The sequence below is a fragment of the Polypterus senegalus genome, chromosome 2 (assembly GCF_016835505.1).
Source record: "Polypterus senegalus isolate Bchr_013 chromosome 2, ASM1683550v1, whole genome shotgun sequence".
Lineage (NCBI taxonomy): Eukaryota > Metazoa > Chordata > Cladistia > Polypteriformes > Polypteridae > Polypterus > Polypterus senegalus.
In genome coordinates, this window is record NC_053155.1 from 94,503,772 (window position 1) to 94,530,076 (window position 26,305).

Consider the following 26,305-nt stretch of genomic DNA (forward strand, 5'->3'; position numbering starts at 1 on the left):
CATAGACCAGGCCATCCTAATTTTCTCAGCAGTCTCTAGCTCCACCAGGGAAATGCCCAGACTTTCCCAAGATAACCAACAGATGTAATCCCACAAGGGTCTGTTGTGTCTGTTGTTAATTCTTCTCAAAATGGGTTGTGACTAGTACACCCTGTGTTTGTGTCACATAAGGAGTGTCATAAATTAATTCCTAAATGGCCTCAACTACATACTATTAGAAAGAGAAGCTATATTGCTTAGTTCCTCAACCTATCACATAGAATGAGTAACCTTGTAAGAACCTCATTTTGAACACCTGTACTTGCAAGCCCTTTCTTTCAGTCAATAACTAGAGGTTGTGATCACTGGAGATGATGGGAATGTTTAGATCAGTAAATGTAAAGCTTCATCCAAAGCCCTAGCTCTCTTTTCATTGTCATAGTCTACTGAGACCACTGCACCAGTTGTATCGGTCAATCTCACAGTCACCTGTACCTTCTGTCATTAAGAAGACCCTAGTATTTTTGAAGAACTGTACTTGTGGAATATGCTTTCCCTGCTTACCTTCAAGGAGGGAGCAACTCTTCTTCTGATAAGCGTTTCACGATCTCAGGTTTAGTGGTGCAAATTTTAATTTCCAATGCATCATTCTCGGCTGCAAACTGCTCTACTGTGCTCCAAGGACCACATCTTCCGAGGCCATGAGAAAATTATCATCTGCAAGTGGAAGAGATTCTGTTCATAGATGGAAATAAGATGTCCTCCATTCTTCATCTGCACCTAATATCCCATCCATGAAAATCATAAACCAAAGTAGAGACAAGATGAACTGTTGGTGGAGTTTTACACTCATAATAAACTGAATCATCTTATTGGCATTTATGTGAATACATCACACATTCTGCAAATACAGGAACCAAATGACACACATCAGAAGACAGAGGGCCTCATATTTTAACACCTTTTGCAAGATATTTTGGGAATACCAAATACCATCCATCCATCCATTTTCTAACCCGCTGAATCCGAATACAGGGTCACGGGGGTCTGCTGGAACCAATCCCAGCCAACACAGGGCACAAGGCAGGAACCAATCCCGGACAGGGTGCCAACCCACCGCAGCCAAATACCATAATATAGAATTATAAATGCAGAAAGCTTATGTAGATAGAATTAACAAGCTCTCATATCCCCTAAAATATATGTGCAAGGGCAAAGATTTTCCCACTGTTCCATGCCCCTATTATGAGACTCCACTATTAGGAGTCTCCATTCCTGTACTTTGACATGGGCTTTTTCCAGAGGTTCTTTAGTTACAAGAACATGTCCTCTTGTCCCCATTTTTAGAAATGGGAACTACCACTCTAACCTGCCAATCTCCAGTCAGAATACCTCTCTTCCACGTGACCATGTATTGTGTACACATTACAATAAATTAGAATTTGAACTTAGATGTGATAACCAAGTCATCCCCAACAATATCCATCCATCCATCCATTATCCAACCTGCTATATCCTAACTACAGGGTCACGGGGGTCTGCTGGAGCCAATCCCAGCCAACACAAGGTGCAAGGCAGGAAACAAACCCCGGGCAGGGTGCCAGCCCACCACAGTTCCCAACAATATATATATTTTAAAACATTTTCAGTTACATCTCATCCATCATTGTGTCCTTGCTGCTATATAGGTTTCCATCCACCACAATGACACTTCTGTAGACACCAGGTGGAAAAGTTACTGAAAGTGCTCATGTCACCTCTAGAATATCTAGATTTTAGGCTGATGTATCACCTGGACAGAGCAGACAGTGCCTTAAGTCTTAAAACAGCTTGCATAAAACATTTTTGAAGCAGTCCAGAAATCCTTCTTCATGGCTGTATTAAGCACCTTCAATACATAGGCTATTCTTCCTGATAAAATTGAATTGTAGTCATCTTTCTTTAGCATGATAGCTTCTCCCACCATGTGTGGAATTCTAGAAAGATCCTAGAATTTCAGGAATAACAGGCACCAATCACCTTTTGGTAACTGCACCTTAGAACATACTCCACTACTGTGGTCTTGAACAGAGTTTATTCTGAGTCCGTGTTTTAGACCTCCTCTGATATGCAAGAGTAGCTCTTCCAAAACCAGTTCTGATCATGGTCATCTGCTGGCCATTCCCAGTACAGCCTCATTTCCCCTTTGGGTCTTCCAAATCTGTCTACTTTGGCCAACTCACCAACAACTGGTGATCATTTGAAAGTACAGCAGCTTCCCTTATTAGGGTGTCTGCAGTATATGGCCTCAGATGATATGTCATTGACTTTTAGCCTGAGATAATGTACATATGAGTAACACTGATTTTCAACAGGGCTTTTTGCTATGAACATTTTATGATTGGTATCGAAAACCTGTAAAAGTTCACAAGGTGGACTTAGATTAGGTAGCCCTTTCCTAACAATTCTGTAGACAGTACACTTTGCAAGAAATTATCTCATACAAATTACGAAAAAGCAGGTGCTGGCTATGGTCATATGTACTGTTTGTAAATCTTAGTTTTTGGTTCATGATTTATGCATGTTGGTCATGTGAAAGAACGGACATGTACATGATACAGTTGTTGTACCAAAACATTTTATAAGCCGCAGAATTTTTCTTGATGAACTGATGTGTGGAACATGCAATGAAAAGGAATTTTAAAGTATGTTGTTTGGTAATATACTCTGACCAGTATGGACATCATAATCTTGTACACTATGTACCAAAAGCTTAATTGCACCTAGTCCTATTGTCAAGCAGTCCTTTATTAAAACGAGCTGAAGATCATGATGCACAAAACATTATTTAAGGTTAAGATAAGCAGATCAAGTGTGGCTATCGTATAAAATATATATATGAAGTCACAGAAGACCAATTTGATACATTTTCAGTAGAACTTTGTAGAATAGCAGACCAATTTAGTATTATACAGTGTTTCAGTGAGAGTACCATTCATTAAAAAAACAACCCTGGGATCAATTACATCAAGGAACATGAATTACAAAGCCAGCAACAAAAGTTAATTCTGTAATTTAATGAGGAGTGAATTGCTGCCTCACAAACAGACCTGGAAGTACAGTTCTGGAGAGTAGGGGTCACAAAGCCAACTAAATATTTGAAGAAACATTGTTTGGAATTTAAAAAAGCCATTGTCAGATGAGTCCAGCTAGCAGTTTTATGTGACCTAAGTCCTTAGGATAGTATCCTGTGTATTAGTATACTTTAGGATGATTCAATATTTTTCAGGAAGCTAATAAAGTTACTTCAAATGATTAATGCAATGAAAGTATTTAGTTTGAGTCAGTAATGTGGCAGCAATATTTATAAACTCTTTTAGCTTTAAGAAACCAAAAACTGAAAGCTATTTAAAAGAGAAGTGCAGCAGTCCAAGTGAAATTACTTAAGGCAAGGCAAAGTATGTGAATGTCCAATCTTGACAGGTTGTGTTTCATAGATAAAATACGTTTTTGACTTTGGCAAAGGTGTAAGGTATACTTAAACAGTCAAGCAATCTTCATACATGGTTTCAAAGCTGGAAGCAGGTAATGACCGAATAACTTTGAAGGAGTCAAAGTTTAATAACAAACATCTAAGTTTTATGAGTTGTCCAGATGATTCTGCTTGGTGCAATTCAGTTTAGTATGGCAGGAGGAAGTTTTCATATATCCAGGCAATTGAGAGTGTTAAAGCAGAATAAATAAAACTGTTATCCACCATCACTTAGAGACATAACTGGTATAAGTGGCAACTGCTTTATTCAATTTTAATTCATACCATATATTTATATTTAAAATTAGAATCCTAAGGCTCAGTCCAAAGAGTCAGGTGGAGCAGTGCAGATAACATGGGATAATCCTAAAGAACTGGATGCCTACATTCAAAAACTTCAAAATGCAACAGAGCGCCTGTCTACAGAGAATAGAAAACTACGGAAGTGGCATACAGACTTCAATGAGAAGGTAGTCAAACAGAACAACTTTTCTCACAGTTCTGTACCAAAACTTTTTTAAAAAATGGTAACTGTCTTCTTTGTCAATTAATTTCAGGTTGTTGCTCTCATGTCGGTTGATTTGCTTCGGCATCAGCAAAAATGGAAAGATGGACTACAGGAATTAAGAGCTGTGTTGGCAAATCTAGAAGCACAGGTTAGATGAGCCTTTTTGAGTTTTATTATTTACGGCTTTTAATTAACTTAACCTGCCTCCATAATTTAGTTGTTTGCGCTGTTTTAGGTGCTGAATGTATATTTATTTTAAATTAGAAATACTAACTTTAAGATGTACTATGAACCAGTGTTTCTTTGATTGCAACATTAAACTATTCATCCATTCTTTCTCACAATAACATAGTCCAGTTCAAACTCACAGGGACTGGAAATTATCCTGGCCTATACTGGCCACAGGACAAGAACCAACTCTGGATGGGGTATTAGTCCATTACAGAGCACAATTATGCACACACCCACACTCACTCACGTGGGGTCAGTTTACAGTCTTGTTATCCCCTGCTAGCATGTTTCACCATCTGTTGTGGTATCTATCTGGAATAGAAATTGGAATATATAATGTAGGCTGTCAAATTTATTGTTCCCTCTTTTGAATAGCTTAATACCATCTTTTTGATAGTTTTCTTCTTCTATAGTGGTTTTCTAGTGTGTGCTTATTTCTTTTGCCTAATTATTTTGGTCCTTATAATTTTGCCTTTCTGACATTATCTGTGTTAATGTTTCCCCCATGTTAGTTATTTCAGTTGTGGTGTTTTGTCAAGTGGTGTTGTGGGATTATCTATGTAGGATGCTTACTACCTCCTCTAGCTTCAGAGAGGAGCAGAGAGAAGAAAGTCCCTGCATGGGTCCTTTAGTTTTTCCATTGCAGATGCAGCATTAATTCTCAATAGCATCCCATCTGGCACAGGGTTGTCCTCTTCATCAATAAAGAGACATGATTATTGTTTTTTTTTTCCTCAATGCCAGCTGTTCCTGACAACATAGACTTATGTTTTGACACCACTAAGACTATTCATCTATCGTTCACTTGTGTAGCTTTAGACATAAGGCAGCAACTGAGCCATGGGTAGAATACAAGTCATGTATACACCCTTCTTCACTCCCCAAAGGCCATGTTAGAACTTCAAGATGTTGGAGAAAAAGCAGAATAAAGTACCCAGAGAAAAACACACACTGATATGAGTGGAATGTACACAGCGATAGGCTGATATTTAAATACAGAACACAATACCAGCATGCCACAATACACTTTTTCCTCCATATCACTGTCACTTTCCCCATGTTAAATGAAAGCAAATTGTAGAAAATTAGAAAAAGAGTTATTAGTTTGCCATTTTTGTGATCTCCTTAGGCATATTTAAAATTCTGTGTATGCTCACTTAATTCATTAAACTGCATCACATTTTATTTATTTTTTCTGATGTTTCAGTTTTAAAGTTTTTTAATAAATACTAGCAAATAGTTTTAAACTATAATGGTGTAGAACAGGGGTGGGCAAACCTTTTGGCTCAGGGGCCACATTGAGGACAGACGGGCCGGGCCAGCACTAGATGCATACATATCAAACATAGACATAAAAAAGGCATTACAGTGTTAATATTTACATTCACTTTTAGTGGAAACAGTGTTGTTGATCACCCTTTTTTGCCAGTGCATCGAAGTCTGGTGTTAGATTTGTTGCGGCAATTCTCAGAACAGATCTGAGGTGTTTATTGCTCAACTGGGATCTGTGGGATGTTTTGTTGGTGTTCACACACATACGTAGAGCCAAACAACACCAGCATCCTCTGTGCCATCTTCTGGATGTTTGGAAATTTGGCTGCGCTTAATGAAGCATAAAACTCATCCAGTTTAAGAGAGTTGAACTTCTCCTTTAAGACGGTGTCACATTGGAGATCAATTAGTTCCAACTGCAACTCCTGTGGCGCCGTTTCAGGGTCCTGTGTGAAAGGACATGACACCAGCTGAAGTGACTTGTAAATTTTTCCAAAATCAAAGAACCGATGGCAGAATTCTCCATGCAGGTCATCCAGTGATTTCCTGTATTTTTTCACAAGTCGAGGGGCCCCTTTCAGCGTAGCCAGTGTGGGGAAATGAACGAATGAGTTGTTTGACATTTGCTATAAGAATAAAGCTAGCTTGGTTTTGAAGGCTCTGACATTTGTGTACATTTCATGCACAAACTAGTCCCTTGTAGCTTCACGTTCAGCTCATTCATGTGTGTCAGTATGTCCACAGCAAAAGCTAAATCACAAAGCAAATCTGTGTCACTCAGCTCATGAAAATCATCAGCTTTCTCAAGTAGCTCCAAAAATGAGATAATCTCCTGTTTGAGTTCCCACACTCGTCGACATACTTTCCCCAAACTTAACCAGCGAACATTGGAGTGGTAAATCAAGTCCTGGTGATCAGCGTCAATTTCTTCAAGGAACTTAATAAATTAACGATGCTTTTGTCCCCTCGCTCGAATAAAGTTAACGAGTTTTACAACTGGCTTCACTACGTAGTCAAGCTGCAATACGGATTTACACAGTGCTTCCTGGTGGATTAGGCAGTGTAAGACAATTACCTCCTGCTCAGGGTTGTCCTCCTTCACCTTCTCCTGGATTCTTTTGAGTAACCCAAAGTTTTTTCCAGTCAGATTTGGTGATCCATCTGTGGTAACGTTGGCAAGCGTACTCCAAGGTAGCTTGTGCCTATTGATGACCCCCGACACGCTGTCATACAAGTCCTCTCCCCGCGTTTTCCCCTTTAGGGATTCCAGGCCCAAAAACTCCTCCGTTATCTCAAAATTGTCATTAATCCCTCTGATAAAAATTAAAAGCTGAGCCGTGTCCTTTAAGTCATTACTTTCGTCCAGTGCCAAGGAATATAAAGTAAATGACTCCGCTTCTTTGTTTAACTTGCTAGCTAAGTTTTCATCAATTAGCTCAACACGGTGAGTCACTGTCCTGCATGATAAGCTAATTTTTTCAAATTTGTTCTTGCTCTCAGGACACAAGATACCTGCTGTCTCTACCATGCACTCTTTGAGAAACTCCTCTTCGGAGAAAGGCTTGCTGGTCTTTGCTAATTTGAATGCCAGCACATAACTTGCCTTCGTGCTTGATTCTTGGATGGCAGTTTGTCGGATTAAGGTATTTTGCTGAGCCTGCAAACTAGCTGCCAGCCTCTGAGCGGTAGCCATCCATTCTTGCGTTGAGTGGTTGTTAGCGTAATTAGTATGCTTGGTGGAAAAGTGACGGCTGATGTTGTATTCCTTTAAAACCGCAACGCTTTCTTGGCAAATAAGACATACAGCCTTTGAGCAGACTTCAGTGAAAAAGTATTTAGTTGTCCATTTCTTATTAAACACTCGGCGCTCACTGTTGACTTTTCTTTTCTTTGGCCCATTCATTGTTGCAGATGGGTTCAGAGCAGTAGCAGAATAATAACAGAGAGTAAACCGGGCTCCGCAAAATTAAGTCAATGTATCACAGCGCCTAATGTGCTACCTGGTGGAACACCAGGCATTACAGGACAAGGTCAAATGAATGCAGTCATAATTATGATATGATTTGATTTGGGCAATTTTGTACCAATCTTCGGCGGGCCGGATTGAAAAGACCAATGGGCCGGATGTGACCCGCGGGCCGTAGTTTGCCCACCCCGGTGTAGAACCATAATAACTGTGTTAAAGTTCATATTCCTACATTTACAAATATTACATTGCTTTATGGTGGTCTTGCAGTGTGTGTATACCATGATCCTATGCTGATATACTAAAGTAAACTGAGAAACCAAACACACACATCTGATCATAATATTTTCTGTCCTCTCAGCTATATCTTTCCTTCCATGATTATATAATGCAGTTGTTAGTTAACATGTATATTAAAGAGTTCTGATATATATTGTGTATAATTCTATCTTACCAATTTAATAATCCTTTTTCTCAACCTTCTTTTTCTAACACAACATGACTCATGGCCAGAAATACCCTGGTAGCAATGGACGCAAGGCAAATCAAATCTGAAATTAAATCATGCTCTAAATTATTTTTTATGACTAAGTTGTTTTGGCCCTGCAGGAAATTAATGGTGTAGATACACAAAATGACATAGGAGGAGTGCTAAGAATTAGCATGTGCAAACAAAATAATACAAAAAGAAATCAAAACTTGGTCTCATGCTGTGAAGTGATAATATTGTTATGTTACTGTCACTGTGACAGTGTTTCAGAAGAAGAAGAAGAACTGAACGTTTATGTAATGGCTTTTGTAACTATTATTTTATCTGTTAAATATTACCAATATCCTTTTATCTGACTGAAAAACATACAAACAATGAAAAGACACATTACATGTTATACTGAATTATTTTATTATGAAAAATGCTGTATTAAATAAACAGCCAGTGACAACTGGATAAAAGATTAAGTTCTGTAAAATATTTTTTATTACATATTATTTAAGTTAACCATGTACATTTTAATTTATTATTGTTATTATTTTCACTTTAATTATGCTATTTTTGGTCAGGTGGGAGTTTATTAGTAATCATTGGCAAAAAGTAAGCATGAAAGTTCCACCCAGGTTTTTCTTTTCTTTGAACAGATAAAATGGTATGTGCTAGTTTTAGAGTGAGGGAAATAAGTATTTGATCCCCTGCTGAATTTGTAAGTTTGCTCACTTACAAAGAAATGAGAAGTCTCTAATTTTTATGGTAGTTTCATTTTAATGGAGAGAGACAGATCATTTTATATTACTTCCATTTCTGAATAATTGCACCAACATGTCACCTTCTCACCAAGTTTCTTTCTGATGGTCTTGTAGCCAATATACTACAATAAAAATTGGAGACTGTTCATTTCTTTGTAAATGAGCAAACTTACAAATTTAGCAGGGATCAAATACTTATTTCCCCCACTGTAGAAGGTTAATCATTGTGTTGTTTTTTTTAATTTGACCACTATGTACAGGTCAAATTCTTGCAGAAAAAAAATAATTTATAGTATCTATGTGTAAAGAAGTTTAGGCTTTTGAGAATTTTCTATGACTTATAGCTGTCTTGTATGCATTTATGTTCTGAATATCAGTTCAATGCATGCTGGTTTAATAATAACTGAACTGTAAACACCTAACTAACACTCTTAACAAAACAACGTTTTTGTGACCATATTTCACAGACTAAAAATAATTGTTCACAGAAGCAGATATTAAATTTGCATGAAAACTAATGCCCACAAAAGATGCCACGCCCATAAAATTCAGTTAAACTCCAGTGGTTTGCAATGCAAGCAGCTGTGTGCTGTGGCATTAATTCATATAAGAGTCAATAGTGCTGCATGGCATGTCTTATCATGAATATTGTGTAACTGTATCAATAACGGAACCTATAATTTGCAGTTGGAGTGGTCCAAGCTCTAGATGACATTCTCATATTATGAGAAGAAAACATGCTAAGGTCATGTAGGTATTTCATAAAGATGGGACTCATGTGGTCATTTTTAGAAGGCTTTGGTGTAGCCATTGTGTCTGTCTGACTTATAATCTGCTGAACCTCCTGAAAAGGTGTTTTTTTATACCAGGATCATTCAACTTTGGTCCTGGAGGTCTGCATTGCTTGCAGCTTGCAGCCTCCTCGATATTGTACCACCACATCTCTTAGTGGAAGCCTTTGATGTGTTGGGCCCATCTTTATTAGCCATTATAAATGATTCTATTAGCTCGGGGGTTGTGCCCTAATTTTTTAAACATGCTGCAGTCCGTCCCCATCCAAAAAAAGCAGGATTAGATCCTGGAGTTTTAACCAACTTTCGTCCAATTTCCCAGCTGCCATTTCTGGCTAATATTCTAGAAAACATTATTTATAATCAATTAGTCAATCACCTTAACTCCAATAATTTATTTGAGATCTACCAATCTGGTTTTAGGCGTTATCATGGTGTTGAAACGGCACTCCTGAAAGTGTTCAACGACATCTCTCTTATTACTGACTCAGGTGATGCGGCAGTCCTTGTCCTCCTTGACCTGTCCGCTGCCTTTGACACCATTGACCATGAAATATTGCTGATGCGACTCGAACATCTTGTTGGGATTAAAGGGGCTGCTCTTAAATGCTTTAGGTCATATTTAAATGGTAGACACTTTTCAGTGATTTTAAATTCCTCTTTTTCATTTACTGCTCCTCTTAAATATGGTGTTCCTCAGGGATCCATTTTGGGTCCTATTTTATTCTCTATATACCTTCACCCTATTGGAGCGATTTTTAGGAAATTTAACATTTCTTTTCACTGCTATGCTGATGATACACAGGTTTATATTCCTGTCTGCAACTCTGCAACAAATCAACTCCACAACTGTCTGTCTGAACTAAGATCCTGGATGGCTAATAATTTTCTTGATCTGAATCAAAATAAAACGGAGGTGCTTATAGTGGGTCCACCAGCTAAAGCCCAAATTGGTCTTGGACTTCTTAGCTCTTTCTCTGTCTTTTCCAAACCTCAAGTCCACAATCTTGGTGTTACCTTTGATAGTAACCTCTCTTTTGAGAAACCAGTAAATTCTGTAGTCAAGAGTTGCTTTTTCCAGCTTCGTCTTTTAGGTAAGATCAAGCCTTTTTTATCTTCTAAAGATCTTGAGAAAGCTACTCATGCTTTTATTTTTTCTCGCCTCGATTATTGCAATTCGCTGTATTCTGGGATTAGCAAATCTCTGATACACAGGTTACAGCTGGTCCAAAATGCTGCCACTCGCTTTCTGGTTGGGACAAGGAGGTATGACTCCGTTTCTCCTGTTTTAGCTTCTTTACTCTGGCTGCCTGTCAGTTTTTGAATTGATTTTAAAATCTTGCTGCTAGTTTTTAAATCTTTACATGGGCTTGCTCCTACCTATTTATCCAAATTGTGTGTTTTACACCAGCCATCCAGAGTGCTTAGATCTTCTGGTCAGTTGTCTCTTGTTGTCCCTCGTACCAAATGTAAAACCAAGGGGGACAGACCTTTGCGGCTGCTGCCCCTTGCCTATGGAACTCTCTACCTCATCATATTGAGAAGTCATCTACAATTGAACTGTTCAAAACAAGATTAATAACTCACTTCTTTTCACTTGCATTCAGTGACCTTCATTAATACTGATGGTTTCCTCTCTGTGATCATATAACATTATTTCTATTTATTATCTATCTTATTTTATGTTCATATATTTTATTACTATTTATGTTTTATTGTTTTTGTTTTTTTCTTTTACTCTATTATTGTAAAGCACTTTGGCCACAGCATTACTAATGTTGTTTTAAATGTGCTATATATAAATAAATTGACCTTCAGTTTCAGAAATAGAACTCAGGCCTAGCAGATAATGAAACTTGGTGTTTTATTATATGGTTTGTTGATGTTTTCACTCTTCCAAGACAAATTATAACATTGTAGATTTTTTTCTGAGAACATTATGCATATGTTTTGTGGTTTAGAACAGGTTTTTACCTTTTTGTCCTTCCCTTCTCTCTCATTTATTTCAAAGCACTGCATTAACACAGATACTTCATGTACTCCACAGGTTTAAATGGAAACACATTAGCTGGAGAGCTGGTGGTTGCTTTGTCATTTGCACTTTATTATCAACTGAGGGCTGGTTAAGAAAACAGGCAATAATTAAAGCTTAAATGCAACTGTACAAAACTAAAATAGATAATTAAGGGTTCTGAAGCTTAAAGAAAGAGTTAACTAAAACTGAGCCCAAAAAAGCATACTGCTTTAGTAGCAAATAAATAGGTTCTAATTAAATATTTGGTTAAAGCAAAAACCTGAAACCACTGTGGACCTCCAGGACTGGAGCTGAGTACCCATTCTATGCCATTTAGACCTTTTCTGCAAATGTCATCACAAACCTTGTTGTACTGTCATATTCATACTGCCAATGTGTAATGCATCTTATCAGGCTGACTGCCTGGCTTTACAAAGTTCAATGATTCAGCTCCTGTGCCCCCTGTGTTTATTCAGTTAGGGGCACAGCTGGCAAGCTTGTGAGGCATTCTTGATTAGCTATAGTAGCACTGTAAGTGTCTTACAATCATGATTTGATATGCAAGCAAAGATGCTCTCATTCTGACACTGTTCTGCTTTTCTGTTTCTGGAATGTTCAGAGTAATGTGAATATCTTCCTTAGCTGATACATTTCACTGTTAATATTGCTGTCATTTTTCTTGCAGGGCTCTCTTTTAATTTTTCTCCCTAGGTCTTTCTACATCCACAGAGATTTTACTGTTTTTTATTTCATTCACATAAAATTAGCCTGAATATTCTTTTCTTATATAACACTATGGTCATCAACTGCTTGTATACCTAGACGTTTAGCAACCATAACACATGCATTTCTTTAGAGGTCACCTACGTGAAGCTACGCATGTTTAGGCCTGGCCAGTACTTGGATGCTAGACCAACCAGGAAAAGCTTGAGTTGCTGCTGGAGGAGGTGTTGATGAGGTCAGCAGCCAGCACTTACCCTGTGAGCTCAATGTGGATTCCAATGCCCAACACAGAGGCGGGAACACTGTGCTGTAAATGGATGAGACATAAAATAGAAGTCCTGACTGTCTGTGATCATAACAGGAACCCGGGCATCCTTTGTAAAGAATAGGGTGTGTCCCGATATCTTAACTACGTTGATCACAATGGCCTAGTAGTCATTCTGGCCCCTAATCATTCCCTGTCTCTATGTGGCTTGCTCTCTCTCTCACCACTTTACCATCTAATAGCTAATGTGTGATGAGTGTACTATTCTCACAATTGCTGCTGTTGCATCATCCAAATAGATGTTGCACGTTAGTGTTGGTTTGAAGTGACTCCCACCCCACTATGTAAAGTGCTTTGAGTAGTAAGAAAAGAGTTATGTAAATACTGGTATAAAGAATTATTAGTATTATTATTTAATTTCTTTTAGGTATTTGTAGCCTGCAGATAGTTTTAGTCTTAGGTGATTCTTTTTGCCAGTACAATATGAAATGTGCATATACCTCTAAAAGAAATATACAGACAGATAATACTGTACAGTTTTTATAAAGCAAAAACACTGATTTCAGTCTTTTATTAAATTATGTTTAGTTTAAAATTACAAATGTTATGCATCTTAACAGAATATATTTTTTACAGGGTTTTCGTCCTAGTGACATGAAAGCATGGAAGCAGCATTGGAACCACCAACTATACAAAGCCTTAGAGCATCAGTATCAAATGGGTTTGGAGGCACTAAATGAGAATTTGCCAGAAATTAACATTGATTTAACTTTTAAGTAAGTGTCTTTAATATGGAAAATTATATATTAATGTCATGTAACTATTTTAAACTTTGAAGCTAATGTAGCCTCAAAATTCACCTCAAAAGTTCTTGAAGCTTAAAATGACCCTTCATCTAATTGAAAAAGTCAAAGAGCAGTAAACATACTTTAATTAAAAAATAAAAAAAGCATTATTACAATGGAAGTGAGGACCAGTATGGAGCTTCATTTTAGTTTGTGTAGCATTTATACAGTGCTATTTAAAGGAATATAAAAAAAATGTTTATTTGTTGCCTTTCACTTTATTTTGCTAATGCAAGTTTGCAAACTATTTATTCTAGTCAATGACAGTATCTCCTTCAGCTATTAATTTAAATATAGCTGTACTGCATGTGAAAAATATTTATCGCATATCCATTTGAATAAATCAATGCAAAGCATCTCTTTGTCTGCTTTTTCAAACAAATGTGCGTTTTTAATTTTTCTTTTATTTTGGAAAAACGTATACAGCATATTTTTCATAAATATGTTCCTTCAATAATTGAATGAAATATATTGAGTTTCTCCTGTAAGCATTGGCCTGTTAAAAAAAATTGAAATGTCTCATGGATGAGTGCGCTTTATAATGCAAAGAGCTGCCTGAAGTACAGGACAAATGAAAAAATCTTAACAAATGAGGAATTCAAGTAGCAGGTGTGAAAAATGTGAATTTAAATATTGCTGTTTGATTTTTTTACAAATATGGATTTTCTTGTTATTTTTGAGTAAGTTGTATTAATGCACTTTTTAGCCTGGAGTTAAATTGCTTTTTTGCTTAGACATTAAATATACAACTAGAATATCAGATATCTTTACCTTTTTATGTTTGTTACTGGTTCACCTATTGATAAATGTTAATATGCAGTGCCACTTGAAGCCCATATGGATCCTTAGGGAAGCACACGCCCCATGAGTTATCAGAACATGGACGTGTTTTTGGAAAGGTCTAGAGTGCGTGTCGCTGCAGTTATAAAAGCAACGACCCCCAGTGGTGAAAGCTATGGAGCACTTGCATCTTGAGTTATCAAAACGTTGTACCTCAGTGTTCAGAACATGTACCCCTTAACTTTATTAAACAGCAACCCTGGTAACCATTGTTACCTAGAGCAACCAGCTCTGTTAACCGAAAATTAAAATTAAGTCTTCTGTAGCTTACAGTCCAAGTCATAAAAGCATAAAACATGTCAGAGTTTATAATTCCAAAATTTTTGATATAACAGCTTGATGCCACTGAATACTTGTGACAAATGAAAATTCAAATTGCCTTCTCTTGACGTATCCACGTGCCTTGACAAAAACAAGAAGGAGTAATTGTAAAATTAACTGAATAAGTGAAACCTAGTTTAACTGGCAAATTTTTTGTGTCCTCAGAATTTTCTTATCTGATGCAGCACTGTAAGCTTACAGGATAAATTAAACTACCCAATACCATCCATATCATACCTCAGATGATGCAAAAACATCTCTCTGACAGCACATGAACTTTACAATGTTATTTTTGACTGATTTGAAATACTGGGTTCCACTTTTATATTAAACACATACCATGGAATTTCTCTTCTTGCTTTGTCTAGTTTCAGAGGTATGGCTAATTTTACAACACTGGCCACTGATAGGCAGTGAAACTGCCTGTGATAATATAACATTAAACCTCACTCACTGCTTGTCATTTTTTTTTAAAAAATTTCACAGCTGTCTGCAATCTTAGAAATAGAGTTCCTCCAGTGTTTCTTCAGGCAGTCTCTTCTGGAGCCCTGGTATCATCTGTAAGGTTTTCCTAAGACACCCTTACTGCCTGTTTTATTTTTAATAGTTTGTCTTCCTTCTTGCTTTTGATTATCCTGGTTATTATTCATGTTATTGCTTGAACGTACAACATCAGAACAGATTGTATGACTACAATGTTGATTATTAACTTTGGTAATAACATTTATTTATATAGAACATTCCAATACGAGGTATAATTCAAGGGGCTTTACTAATGGTAGAAACAAATAAAAACAATTATCAAATAAAGTAATTATACTAAGAGTCAGATGTTCAGAGGGGAGATGATAAAACACTCCATTGGAGGAAAAACCTCTGGGGCTCTGCAACCAAAAGCATGCCCAGACACTGCTGAACATGCTATCATATATCTAAGATACAAAAAAAGCATAAAAGAGAGTCACCCAGTGCAGATGTCATCAGAGACAGGACCTCAGGTTGTTCTTCCTCCCACTATTCTCAAGGAATTTCATGCAGAAAGCTGGAATAACAGGGCCATCACTGAATACTAAGAAGAGAAAACAAAATAAAAATGATTTAATTAGTCACAAATTTAACAGGAAGCCCAATTTAAAAAACTAAGTTTTAAGACATGATTTAAACAGCTGTGTTCTGTTGGCCTGATCATTCCACATGTTTGGAGCATAAAAACCAAATGCCGTCTCACCATTTCTTTTATGTTTTACTCTAAGGATAGCAAGTAGAGCAAAATTTGATGATTTAAGGTTCCGAATGAAAAATGTATGGGGGCTGACATTCCAAGATATATGAAGATGCAAGATTATTCAAAGCCTTTTAAACAATTGTCAGTATTTTTAAAATTGATTCTGAAACATACAGACAGCCAGGGTAATGACGCTAATACTGGTGCAATGTGGTTAGATTGCTACTTCTTAGTTTGCATTCTTGCAGCTGCATTCTGAACCAGTTGTAATCGATTGAAATATTTTTTGTAGTAATCTAAACAGTTAAAGACAAATCTATCTGTTTTTTTATCCTCCAAGGTCATAAAGGATTGAGCATACTATATTTGTTAAATGAAATAATACAGGTCTGGTGAAATAATCAATATGAGATTTAAAATTAAATTCTGAATATAAAATAGCTCCCAATTTTTTTTTTTAGTTTTTCTAATTTTTTTTGTTGTTGTTTCTACACTCATTTCTATTGTTGTCACTGCATAATGCTGTTTAGGCAATCTGTCAGACAGCCTAGAGCCTGTTTACTTTTTACTTAATGTTTACTTTTTAGCGACCAATTTGCCAAGATGTAGCCATAAGTGTCCCAAATGTGCAATTTTTTTTGATCATCATCTTCCATATATTCCTGTCCTCTGCATCTTGCTCTGTCACAGCCATCACCTGCATGTCCTCTCTCACCACATCCATAAACCTTCTCTTAGTCCTTCCTCTTTTCCTCTTGCCTGGCAGCTCTGTCTTTAACATCCTTTTCGCAATATACCCAGCATCTCACCTCTGCACATGTCCATACCAACGCAATTTCACCTCTTTGACTTCATTTCCAAACTGTCCAACCTGAGCTGACCGTCTAATGTACTCATTTCTAATCCTATCCATTCTCGTCACACCCAATGCAAATCTTAGCGTCTTTAACTCTGCCAGCTAAAGCTCATTTACCCAATTTGCACATGAACTTGATGTTAGTACGTTGTTTGAACTGTGACATTGCGCCGAATGACTATGCTCACGTCTAACTCAAACAGTAATTAAAACATACTACATGCAAAAACCAATCCAGACCTATTGTAACTGGTCCCACCTCCACAACAATGTGTGTATAATCTAATCTCTTACTCTCCAGCTATATCACAATTACAGGAACTTTTTAACTGCCCCTCATATTTTGATTGATAATAAATTGCTACTAATAATACTGGCGAGTTAGCTTTAACAGTAGCAGCCAGGTATTCAAAAGCAGTGTAATAAGCCAGATTGATTTCTTTTCAACTTAAATGGTTTAAGACAATGTTGGCTAATCCCCCACCTTTTTTTGCCTACATGGACAGATTCCAAAAGTTTGGTGGAGTAGTTTCAACTAAAACCTGTGTTGGACTAACATCAAACCAAGTCTCACAAAGAGTAAAAAAGTTTATTTTCTTATTAGTATTAATAAGGTACTGTATTAGGTAAACTTGTAAATGTGTGACTAGCACAGAAATATACACTGAATTCACAAGGTTTCGGATCAGCCAGGCCTTTCTGTTTCACCATGCTCCTCATGATACCTCAGACATTCTCTACATGAGCAATGAATGCCCTTAGTACCACAACAGAGGCACAATGAAGCAATGTATTAACTGCAACTTTAAGCCAAGAACTATAGACTCTAAATACTGTGTATGGCACACAGCTGGTACCTTGTGATTAAAACCTCCAAAGTAGAGTGCCATGTGGGCTTTTTTTTTCTTTACTATTTTTTCCAACTTTTACAGCTTCAAACACCTTCTGTACAGAACCAGATTTATTTTATTTTTGTCTGGCTCCTTTTTGTGGGGCACCCCTGGATTGCATACCTCTAAGCACCAATAAAATATTGTCTAAACTCAATACAGCCTTTGTTATTGCCTGTGCAATATGTTTAAATATCCTGATTTACATATTTTTAATTGCTATATTTTAGGCCACTTGTCAGTTTTATGTCTGTCATGATTATCAACTTAACATGTCCTTTAATAATAATTAACCGATATTGTACACTAACCGTTCCACACATATTATTGCAGCAGACAAATTAAAGCTTGTTTTCTTTCTCATCAATGATAATTTAAAAATAACTCTTGTATGCCAGATTTTTCATTTTGTTATTTTAATGACTTTTAAAGACCCTTTTTCATTCTCATTTCCTTTTTATTAACAATCGTTTCAGAATCAGTGATGCTGTTTTAAGTTGGCTCAACCAACATGCATTTTTACACCAATATGGGTATAGCTTCCAGAGAGAAATGCGAATGACATGCTGGCACACACTTCCTAAAACGTGATCATAATGTTTACTGCAGTTGGGGAAAAGCTTTTAAAAAGTCCAATTTGTTTAATCTGACAACTCATTCTTTGTCCAACTGCACCTAATGCCACAAATAATTAAGTCAAGCAAAGTAAGAGACCACCCGTAATTCAAAAGTCTGGTTACAAAGCCAATGTTGTTTATAGAGTTAAGTGTATCTTAAATGAACTGTTCAATCTCCATTTCCTTTTTTTACACTGAAATGATTTTCCACATCCCAAGTGACTTTGTTATTAGGTTCAGCATCCAAACCAATTCCACTCATGCCTATTAATAAATTATATTTGCAGCAATGCTCCTGACAATTACCTTTTTATTTTGGAGGTCTGAGCTCTTCAGGCTGTGCCTGACCAGATTATGTGGTTGTTAATGTCAACAGGTACTCCTTGGCAATCATTACTACCAGGCATCAGCCTGTAGAGTAGGAACATCAGACATTGCTGTGCCATCACTCCTGGTTCACTGGTTGAAACTATGCTGTTCCTTTTCAGATTACATTTCTTTGTCTCTTAAACTGGTGGTCTTGTCTAATGGCTTTTTAGGTTGCATAGCACACCTACATTTCCTTCTAGACTGGCAGTGTAACACACATTATCTCTGCCAGAAACTGTCACTTTGTTTTTGTTACTACCTTTCTCAATCCTGTGTCTGTTTTCTGCCACATCAACCCTCATGCAGTACATTTGATTACCATAATAACCAACAAAATAGCCTTTTCATGTGTGCTCACTGTGACCTTGATTTTCCCACCTGCCTGTCAATTATTGGTAAGTAAGCGATCAGAGTTCACTGTATTATATTAGCAACCACTGGTGCACTCTGATATACTGCATAGAGCATTTTTATTTTGCAAACTGCAAAAAAATTTATTTTATTTTTTTGATTTTATTGAAATCACACAACATTCCATCCATCCATCCATCTAGTATCCAACCCGCTATATCCTAACTACAGGGTCACAGGGGTCTGCTGGAGCCAATCCCAGCCAACACAGCGCAAGGCAGGAAACAAACCCCGGGCAGGGCGCCAGCCACCACAGCACACAACATTCCATACAAATAAATCAATTTTTACAAAAATAGGATCGAAAACAAATCAACCCCCACCCCTGAGAAAGGGAGCTAGGCCAGCAGAGTAAAACTTAAAGCTAGTAAATATAAGTAAATAGATTAATTAATAAGCGAATAAAGACAAATGGAAAAAAGGGAAGAGAATCTGCTTCCTCAGTGCTTCAAAAGGTTATTCTAAAATTTTAGATTTTTTCCAGTTTCACATAGTACAGTATATAACACCAGTTACCTACTGACTTGAAAGAGGAGAGTTGGATTCTTCCAGTTGAGCAAGATAAGTCCACGGGCCAATAGTATAGTAAAGACAATTACAGTTTGTTTGGCTTTTTCCACTTTAAGCCCATCTGGGAGTATCCCCAAACACAGGTGTTAATAGGTTAGGAAGGATTGTGACACCAAGTCTGTCTGATAGGCATTTAATGATTTTGGTCCAGAATGATGTTAATTTGGTGCAGGCCCAAAACATGTGGCCCAATGAGGCTGGAACTAGAGTGCAACGTTTGCAAGTTGGATCTTGCCTTGGAACTATTGAGTGAGAGATCCTTTTCCCACTGTCCTCTTGGATTGATGAAAGGAAGGGACTATAAAATGGTTTTATATATTGCAGAAATGCTGTCTGAGTCCTCAAGACTGATCAATATTTTTTCCGGCATAGAGGTGTGTGGGAGGTGAGGAAAATTGGGCAGGTTCTGTTTAATAGTTTCTGATTTGATTGTAGTGAAAAAGATATGTGTTGCTGGAAAGTTAAATTTGGAATGTAATTGTTCATAGGATGCAAAGACATTGTCTAAGTTTTTTAATCCCAAATGTTTTCCAGACATTAAGAACTGCATATGTTTGAGAAAGTGGAAAAATGTGGTTCTCGTGCAGAGGTGCCACAGATAAAAGCTTCTCTATCTTAAAATGCTTCCTACATTGGTTCTATATTCTGAGTGAATGAAGTGCAATTGGGTTGTTATTATATTGGCGATAACTTGCATTTATTGGGGTACAAAGCAAGGAATATAAAGAAGTACTGCATGATTTTATTTCTATTGCAGACAAAGCCTGTGTATGTTCATCTTGTTGTGTTCATATCCAGGTTTGTATATTTGCTGCACAGTAATAAAATTGAAAATTAGGTAGAACCATGCCACCTTCTGCATTAGGTCGATTAGATATTCATCTTAACAATGTTAGTTCTTCCACCTAAACTGAGATGAAGGGTTGACCATCTATGCAAGTCTTGCTTAATTTTTTCTAAAGAGGCGTCAAAATTTTGTTGGTAGAGAGCTTTATGTCTACTTGTAATGTTTACCCCATGGTATTTAAACTGATCTGCGATGATAAACAGGAAGGTGTCCAATCTAATATTGTGTGCTTGAGAATTCGCTGGAAAGAGCACACTTTTAGTCAAATTAATTCTGAGACCAGAAATCTTTTGAAATTCTGTAAGTGCTATTAGGACTGCAGGCACAGTATTTTGTGGATCTGATATATATAGTACCATATCATCTGCGTATAGAGAAATTTTCTGTTCAAATACTTCTCTGATAATCCACTTTATCTTATAAGTATTTCTACAGTGAGCTGCCAGTGGCTTAATGGAGATTGCAAAAAGCAGTGGTGACAAGGGGCATCCTTGTCTGGTACCACATTCTAGTTTAAAGTAGTCTGAATTAATGTTTTTAATACAAACTGAAGCTTCTGGATTGGCATTCAGTAGTTTGATCCATGCACAAATGTTTGGGCCAAACCCAAATTTCTCCAATGTAGTGAGTTTCATTCAATCATATCAAATGCTTTTTCTATATCGATAATAATATCTCCATGGTGTTTGACTTTGTGGGTGAATATATTATATTAAACAGGCATCAAAGATTGGAAGCTAAGTGTTGGCCTTTAATGAATCCAGTTTGATCTTGTGATATTACCGAAAGCAGCACTTTCTCCAAAAAATTTGAAAAGTGTATTTCATCATGTTAAAAAAAGCAGTTTATAGTTTATTTCTGGGTATATATTACATTACTGTTTTCCTAAGTTGTAAATCAATAAATATGAATGTAGCAATGTAGTAATTATGTTTTAATCTTTCTATCATTTTCTCTTATAGACAAGGTAGACTGCAATTCAGACCTCCTTTTGAAGAAGTTCGTGCTAAATATTTCAGGGAACTGAAGAGGTTCATATCCATTCCCAATCAGTTTAGGGGAGTGAGTGAACAAGGAGAGGAAACTATTTTCTCAATCATGATTGACAGAAATGCCAGTGGTTTTATAACAATTTTTAAAAAAGCTGAGGATCTCTTCAAGAGGCTTTCAACAGTTCTTGAAAAATTCAAGGCAAGTAGTTTATTGTTTCTTGAGTTCTGCCATATTCAAAAATATATACATACATCATGCATCCACATGTTTACATTTTGTATGACGATAAAGCTTTTATTACTTTGCTTGTGTGTTGCTTTCATGTCTATAACATGGTATGTTGCATTACTTGAATGCTACAGTAGAGTACTATGGTAATAAAAGACTGAATCTTTCCATAAGTAAACAAGACAAATTGGTGAATTATGAAGATACTTTATTTTTTGTAAAGTACAAGTGCCTACCTCCCTGGCATGCATGCATGCACACACAAACACATACTGTATATTGCATTCTTGATTTTAGTCATTTACTAGCAAAATACCCGCGCTTCACAGCGGAGAAGTAGTGTGTTAAAGAAGTAATGAAAAAAAAAAAGGAAACATTTTGAAAATAACGTAACATGATTGTCAATGTAATTGTTTTGTCACTGTTATGACTGTTTCTGTCATATATATATATATATATATATATATATATATATTTATATTTATATACACACACACACATATAAACATATAAACATATATATACATATCCATACATATAAACATATATACATATATATATATATATATATATATATATATATATATATATATATATATATATATAAACTGCTCAAAAAAATTAAAGGAACACTTTGAAATCACATCAGATCTCAATGGGAAAAAGAAATCCTCCTGGAAATCTATACTGATATAGACTGGGTAATGTGTTAGGAGCGAAAGGATGCCACATCGTTTGATGGAAATGAAAATGATCAACCTACAGAGCACTGAATTCAAAGACACCCCATAAATCAGAGTGAAAAAATTATGTGGCAGGCTAGTCCATTTTGCCAAAATTTAATTGCAGCAACTCAAAATTTATGCAGCACTTTGTATGGCCCCTGTGTTCTTGTATACATGCCTGACAACATCGGTGCATGCTTCTAATGAGATGACAGATGGTGTTGTGGGGATCTCCTCCCAGATCTGGACCAGGGCATCACTGAGCTCCTGGACAGTCTGAGGTGCAACCTGGTGGCATTGGATGGACCAAAACATAATGTCCCAGAGGTGTTCTATTGGATTTAGGTCAGGAAAGTGTGGTGGCCAGTCAATGGTATCAATTCCTTCATCCTCCAGGAACTGCCTGCATACTCTCACCACATGAGGCCAGGAATTGTCGTGCACCAGGAGCCACTGTACCAGCATAGGGTCTGACAATGGGTCCAAGGATTTCATCCTGATACCTAATGGCAGCCAAGGTGCTTTTGTCAAGCCTGTAGCGGTCTGTGTGACCCTCCATGGATATGCCTCCCCAGACAATCATTAACCCACCACCAAACTGCTCATGTTGAATGATGTTACAGGCAGCATAATGTTCTCCATGGCTTCTCCAGACCCTTTCACTTCTGTCACGTGCTCAGGGTGAACCTGCTCTCATCTGTAAAAGCACAGGGCACCAGTGGTGCATCTGCCAATTCTGGTATTCTATGGCGAATGCCAATCGAGCTGCATGCTGCTGGGCAGTGAGCTCAGGGCCCATTAGAGGACATGGGGCCCTTGGGTCACCCTCATGAAGTCTTTCTGGTTGTTTGGTCAGAGACATTCACACTAGTGGCCTGCTGGAGGTCATTTTGTAGGGCTATGGCAGTGCTCATCCTGTTCCTCCTTGCCCAAAGGAGCAGATACTGGTACTGCTGATGGGTTATGGACCTTCTATGGCCCTCTCCAGCTCTCCTAGAGTAACTGCTTGTCTCCTAGAATCTCCTCCATGCCCTTGAGACTGTGCAGGGAGACACAGCAAACCTTCTGGCAATGACACGGATTGATGTGCCATCCTGGAGAAGTTGGACTACCTGTGCAACCTCTGTAGGGTCCAGGTATCGCCTCATGCTACCAGTAGTGACACTGACTGTAGCCAAATGCAAAACTAGTGAAGAAACAGTCAGAAAAGATGAGGAGGGAAAAATGTCAGTAGCCTCCACCTGTTAAACCATTCCTGTTTTGGGGTCATCTCATTGTTGCCCCTCTAGTGCATCTGTTGTTAATTTCATTAACACCACAGCAGCTGAAACTGATTAACAACCCCTCTGCTACTAAACTGACCAGATTAATATCCCATAAGTTTCATTGACTTTATGCTATACTCTGATTAAAAGTGTTCCTTTAATTCTTTTTGAGCAGTATACAGTATATACATACATATATACACATACATCCACATATATATATATACATACACACATATATATAAATATAAACATATATATAGATACATATCCACATATATACATATACACACACACACACACACACATATACATATATATATATATATATATATATATACACATATATACACACATATGCAGTCTTTGGGGTGCGAGCAACTGTTGCTGGGGGTGCCAGAATCCATGAAGGAAGAAAAATGAAAAACATTATTTGTACAAAATCTTAATTTATTTATCCATTCCTAAATAATTAAATGGGCAGGCTATTTCAAATCAGTGCAATACGCTGCTTGTTAAAACGGATGACTCCCGCTCTTACGTGCAAGTCTGCGTGGATATTATGAACTATCGTTTCTGTTCAAGTTCTATTTAAATTTTAAATAGAAGGAATTTTTATTTAGTCGACAGAATATTATTCCGGAATAAATCAACTCAAAACTTAAATAACTTATAATATTTTGCTCTCCATAAAAATATATCCTGTCTAAATTATACAAGTTAGAAATAAAGTAAACGTTAAAAGAACAAACATTCAAATTTCTTTACTCTTATGTAATTTTATATAAAAAAAACTTAAATTTTAAATATCCCAAAAGATTTTGCTCTCCATAAAAATATATCCTGTCAAAATTATACAAATTCAAATATGAACATGGTGCATAACAAAACCTGGAAATATAAATAAAATTTGTTCTTTTCAGCAATAAAAAATCAAATCATTCAGTTGTCTTTGCTCATATGTCATTTTATCAGAGCTGGAAGCTTGGCATCTTTTTGGCAACAAGTTCGTTTATGTTTGGTGTGAGGTTCTGTGTTGTGGAGATTCTCAGGATGGACTGCAGGTGCTCATCAGTGAGGCGACTCCTGTGTGCTGTTTTGTTAGTCTTCATGACTGAGAAGAGCTTCTCACACAGATATGTGCTACCAAACATGCACAAGGTTCGAGCGCATGTAGATGGAGCTGGAGCATTTTGGGAATGGAGTGAATAAACTGTGCGGGCCGTGCAGTATCGTACTTTGCCTTCAGTGTGCCATTACACTGCAGCTCAATCACCTCCATCTGAATCTGCACAGGTGCAGTTTCCACATCGACAGCAAATGGGTTGAAACAACTCAAAATTCTTTTTGTTCTTCAAAGTCACCAAAGCGCCGTGCAAACTCAGTGCGCAGTGCGCTCAGTTTATCAGCAAAGTGCGATTTGGGAACACCGTTGTGCCGACTTGGTTCAACATTACTTGGCAACAGGGAAAGTGGGGCAAGTTGCACTGGTGCATTTGTGTCTCCCATAAAAGTAGCTTCACTTGAAATCACTTTGTGATTTTGCATGGGTAAAACGTCTGCTGAAGTGTCAGATTATTCTTTAACTCTCCTGCTTTCTGTATCTTGTGCATTGCATTCAGGTCTTTATCTTGATGTTTTGTCTCATAGTGCCGTCTTAGATTAAATTCTGTAATTACAGCCACATTAGCTCCACAAATGAGACACACGGGTTTACCGGCAATGTCAGTAAACATATACTCAGCCTCCCATCGGTTTTAAAGGCTCTATGTTCAGAATCACCTTTTCTCTTTGGCATCGTGTGGGCTAGCTTCGCAATAACTTGCAGCATCATAAGCTAGACTTGATTAACGCGTAAGTGTTGGCAAGGCAGCTGAAGCGCTGCATTATGGGATCTGTAGTTTATTGTGTTACCAGTGCTTCATATCCCCGGCCATTAATAACAATAATATAGTATATAAAATGATCTCGGGCGGATTTAATTACACCGGGCGGATGTGGCCCGTGGGCCTTGAGTTTGACACATATGGACTAAATAGAACTTGAAAAGAAATATTTTTTGAATGTGATCGCAATTCAGATCGAGTTGACGCGACTACAGTACATCGAGCCAGCGTGCTATTGTGGTTTTGCCTGTGTGCCTCAATAAGTTACCCTCCCTCGCTCTTACTTTTTACCGCTCATCTAATGAATACATCTGAGTATGGCTTTACCAAAACAATCATTGATCGCGAATAAAGTATCCATTATTCATAAAGCTTCAATTGGTGATCTGTCTTTCTGCGTTAACCGCATATTTTTCATACGCCTCAAACCAAGGGGATGCGAGGCTAAAATGAATCGAAGCGCGTACATACTTAGTGCATCCCTCTCGGGAATCGAACCTCGGACGCCGGCACTACAGGCGAAGGCTCTACTATTGGGCCACGGCGTGTGGTTTGTCTATTTGAGGTTAGCAGTGTAATTCCGTTTTTGTTCAGCACTCTTTGGAACTGTTGCTTTTTGTCTGCACACTGCGTCAGTTCACGTGAGCCACTGAATATGGTTTTATATGTCACTCGCTCGCTTCTAATTGTTTCGCTGCCTTCTTAATTATATAATGCATGTTTTCTTCAGCGCTTTTGTAGCTCTTCCTGGTTTTCTACGTAATGCGTGATTACGTGAGAGGCGTAATGATGTCACACGAAACTCTGCCCCCACGGCTTTCGAGCTCAACTCCATTACAGTAAATGGAGAGCTTCTAGTTATGACCATTATGCGTAGAATTTTGAAATGAAACTTGCCCAACTTTTGTAAGGAAGCTG

At 37.4% G+C, this 26,305-nt stretch overlaps 1 protein-coding gene across 1 annotated transcript in view; it reads left to right on the forward strand.

The window, feature by feature from the left end:
• Window positions 1-26,305, forward strand: part of LOC120523157 (cytoplasmic dynein 2 heavy chain 1) — a 417,821-nt gene that overhangs the window by 33,170 nt on the left and 358,346 nt on the right. Inside the window, exons 15-18 of the mRNA XM_039744175.1 lie at window positions 3,799-3,960; window positions 4,048-4,146; window positions 13,136-13,275; window positions 21,253-21,481. Of these exons, the coding sequence (XP_039600109.1) occupies window positions 3,799-3,960; window positions 4,048-4,146; window positions 13,136-13,275; window positions 21,253-21,481 (630 nt within the window). The remainder of the gene's footprint in view (window positions 1-3,798; window positions 3,961-4,047; window positions 4,147-13,135; window positions 13,276-21,252; window positions 21,482-26,305) is intronic.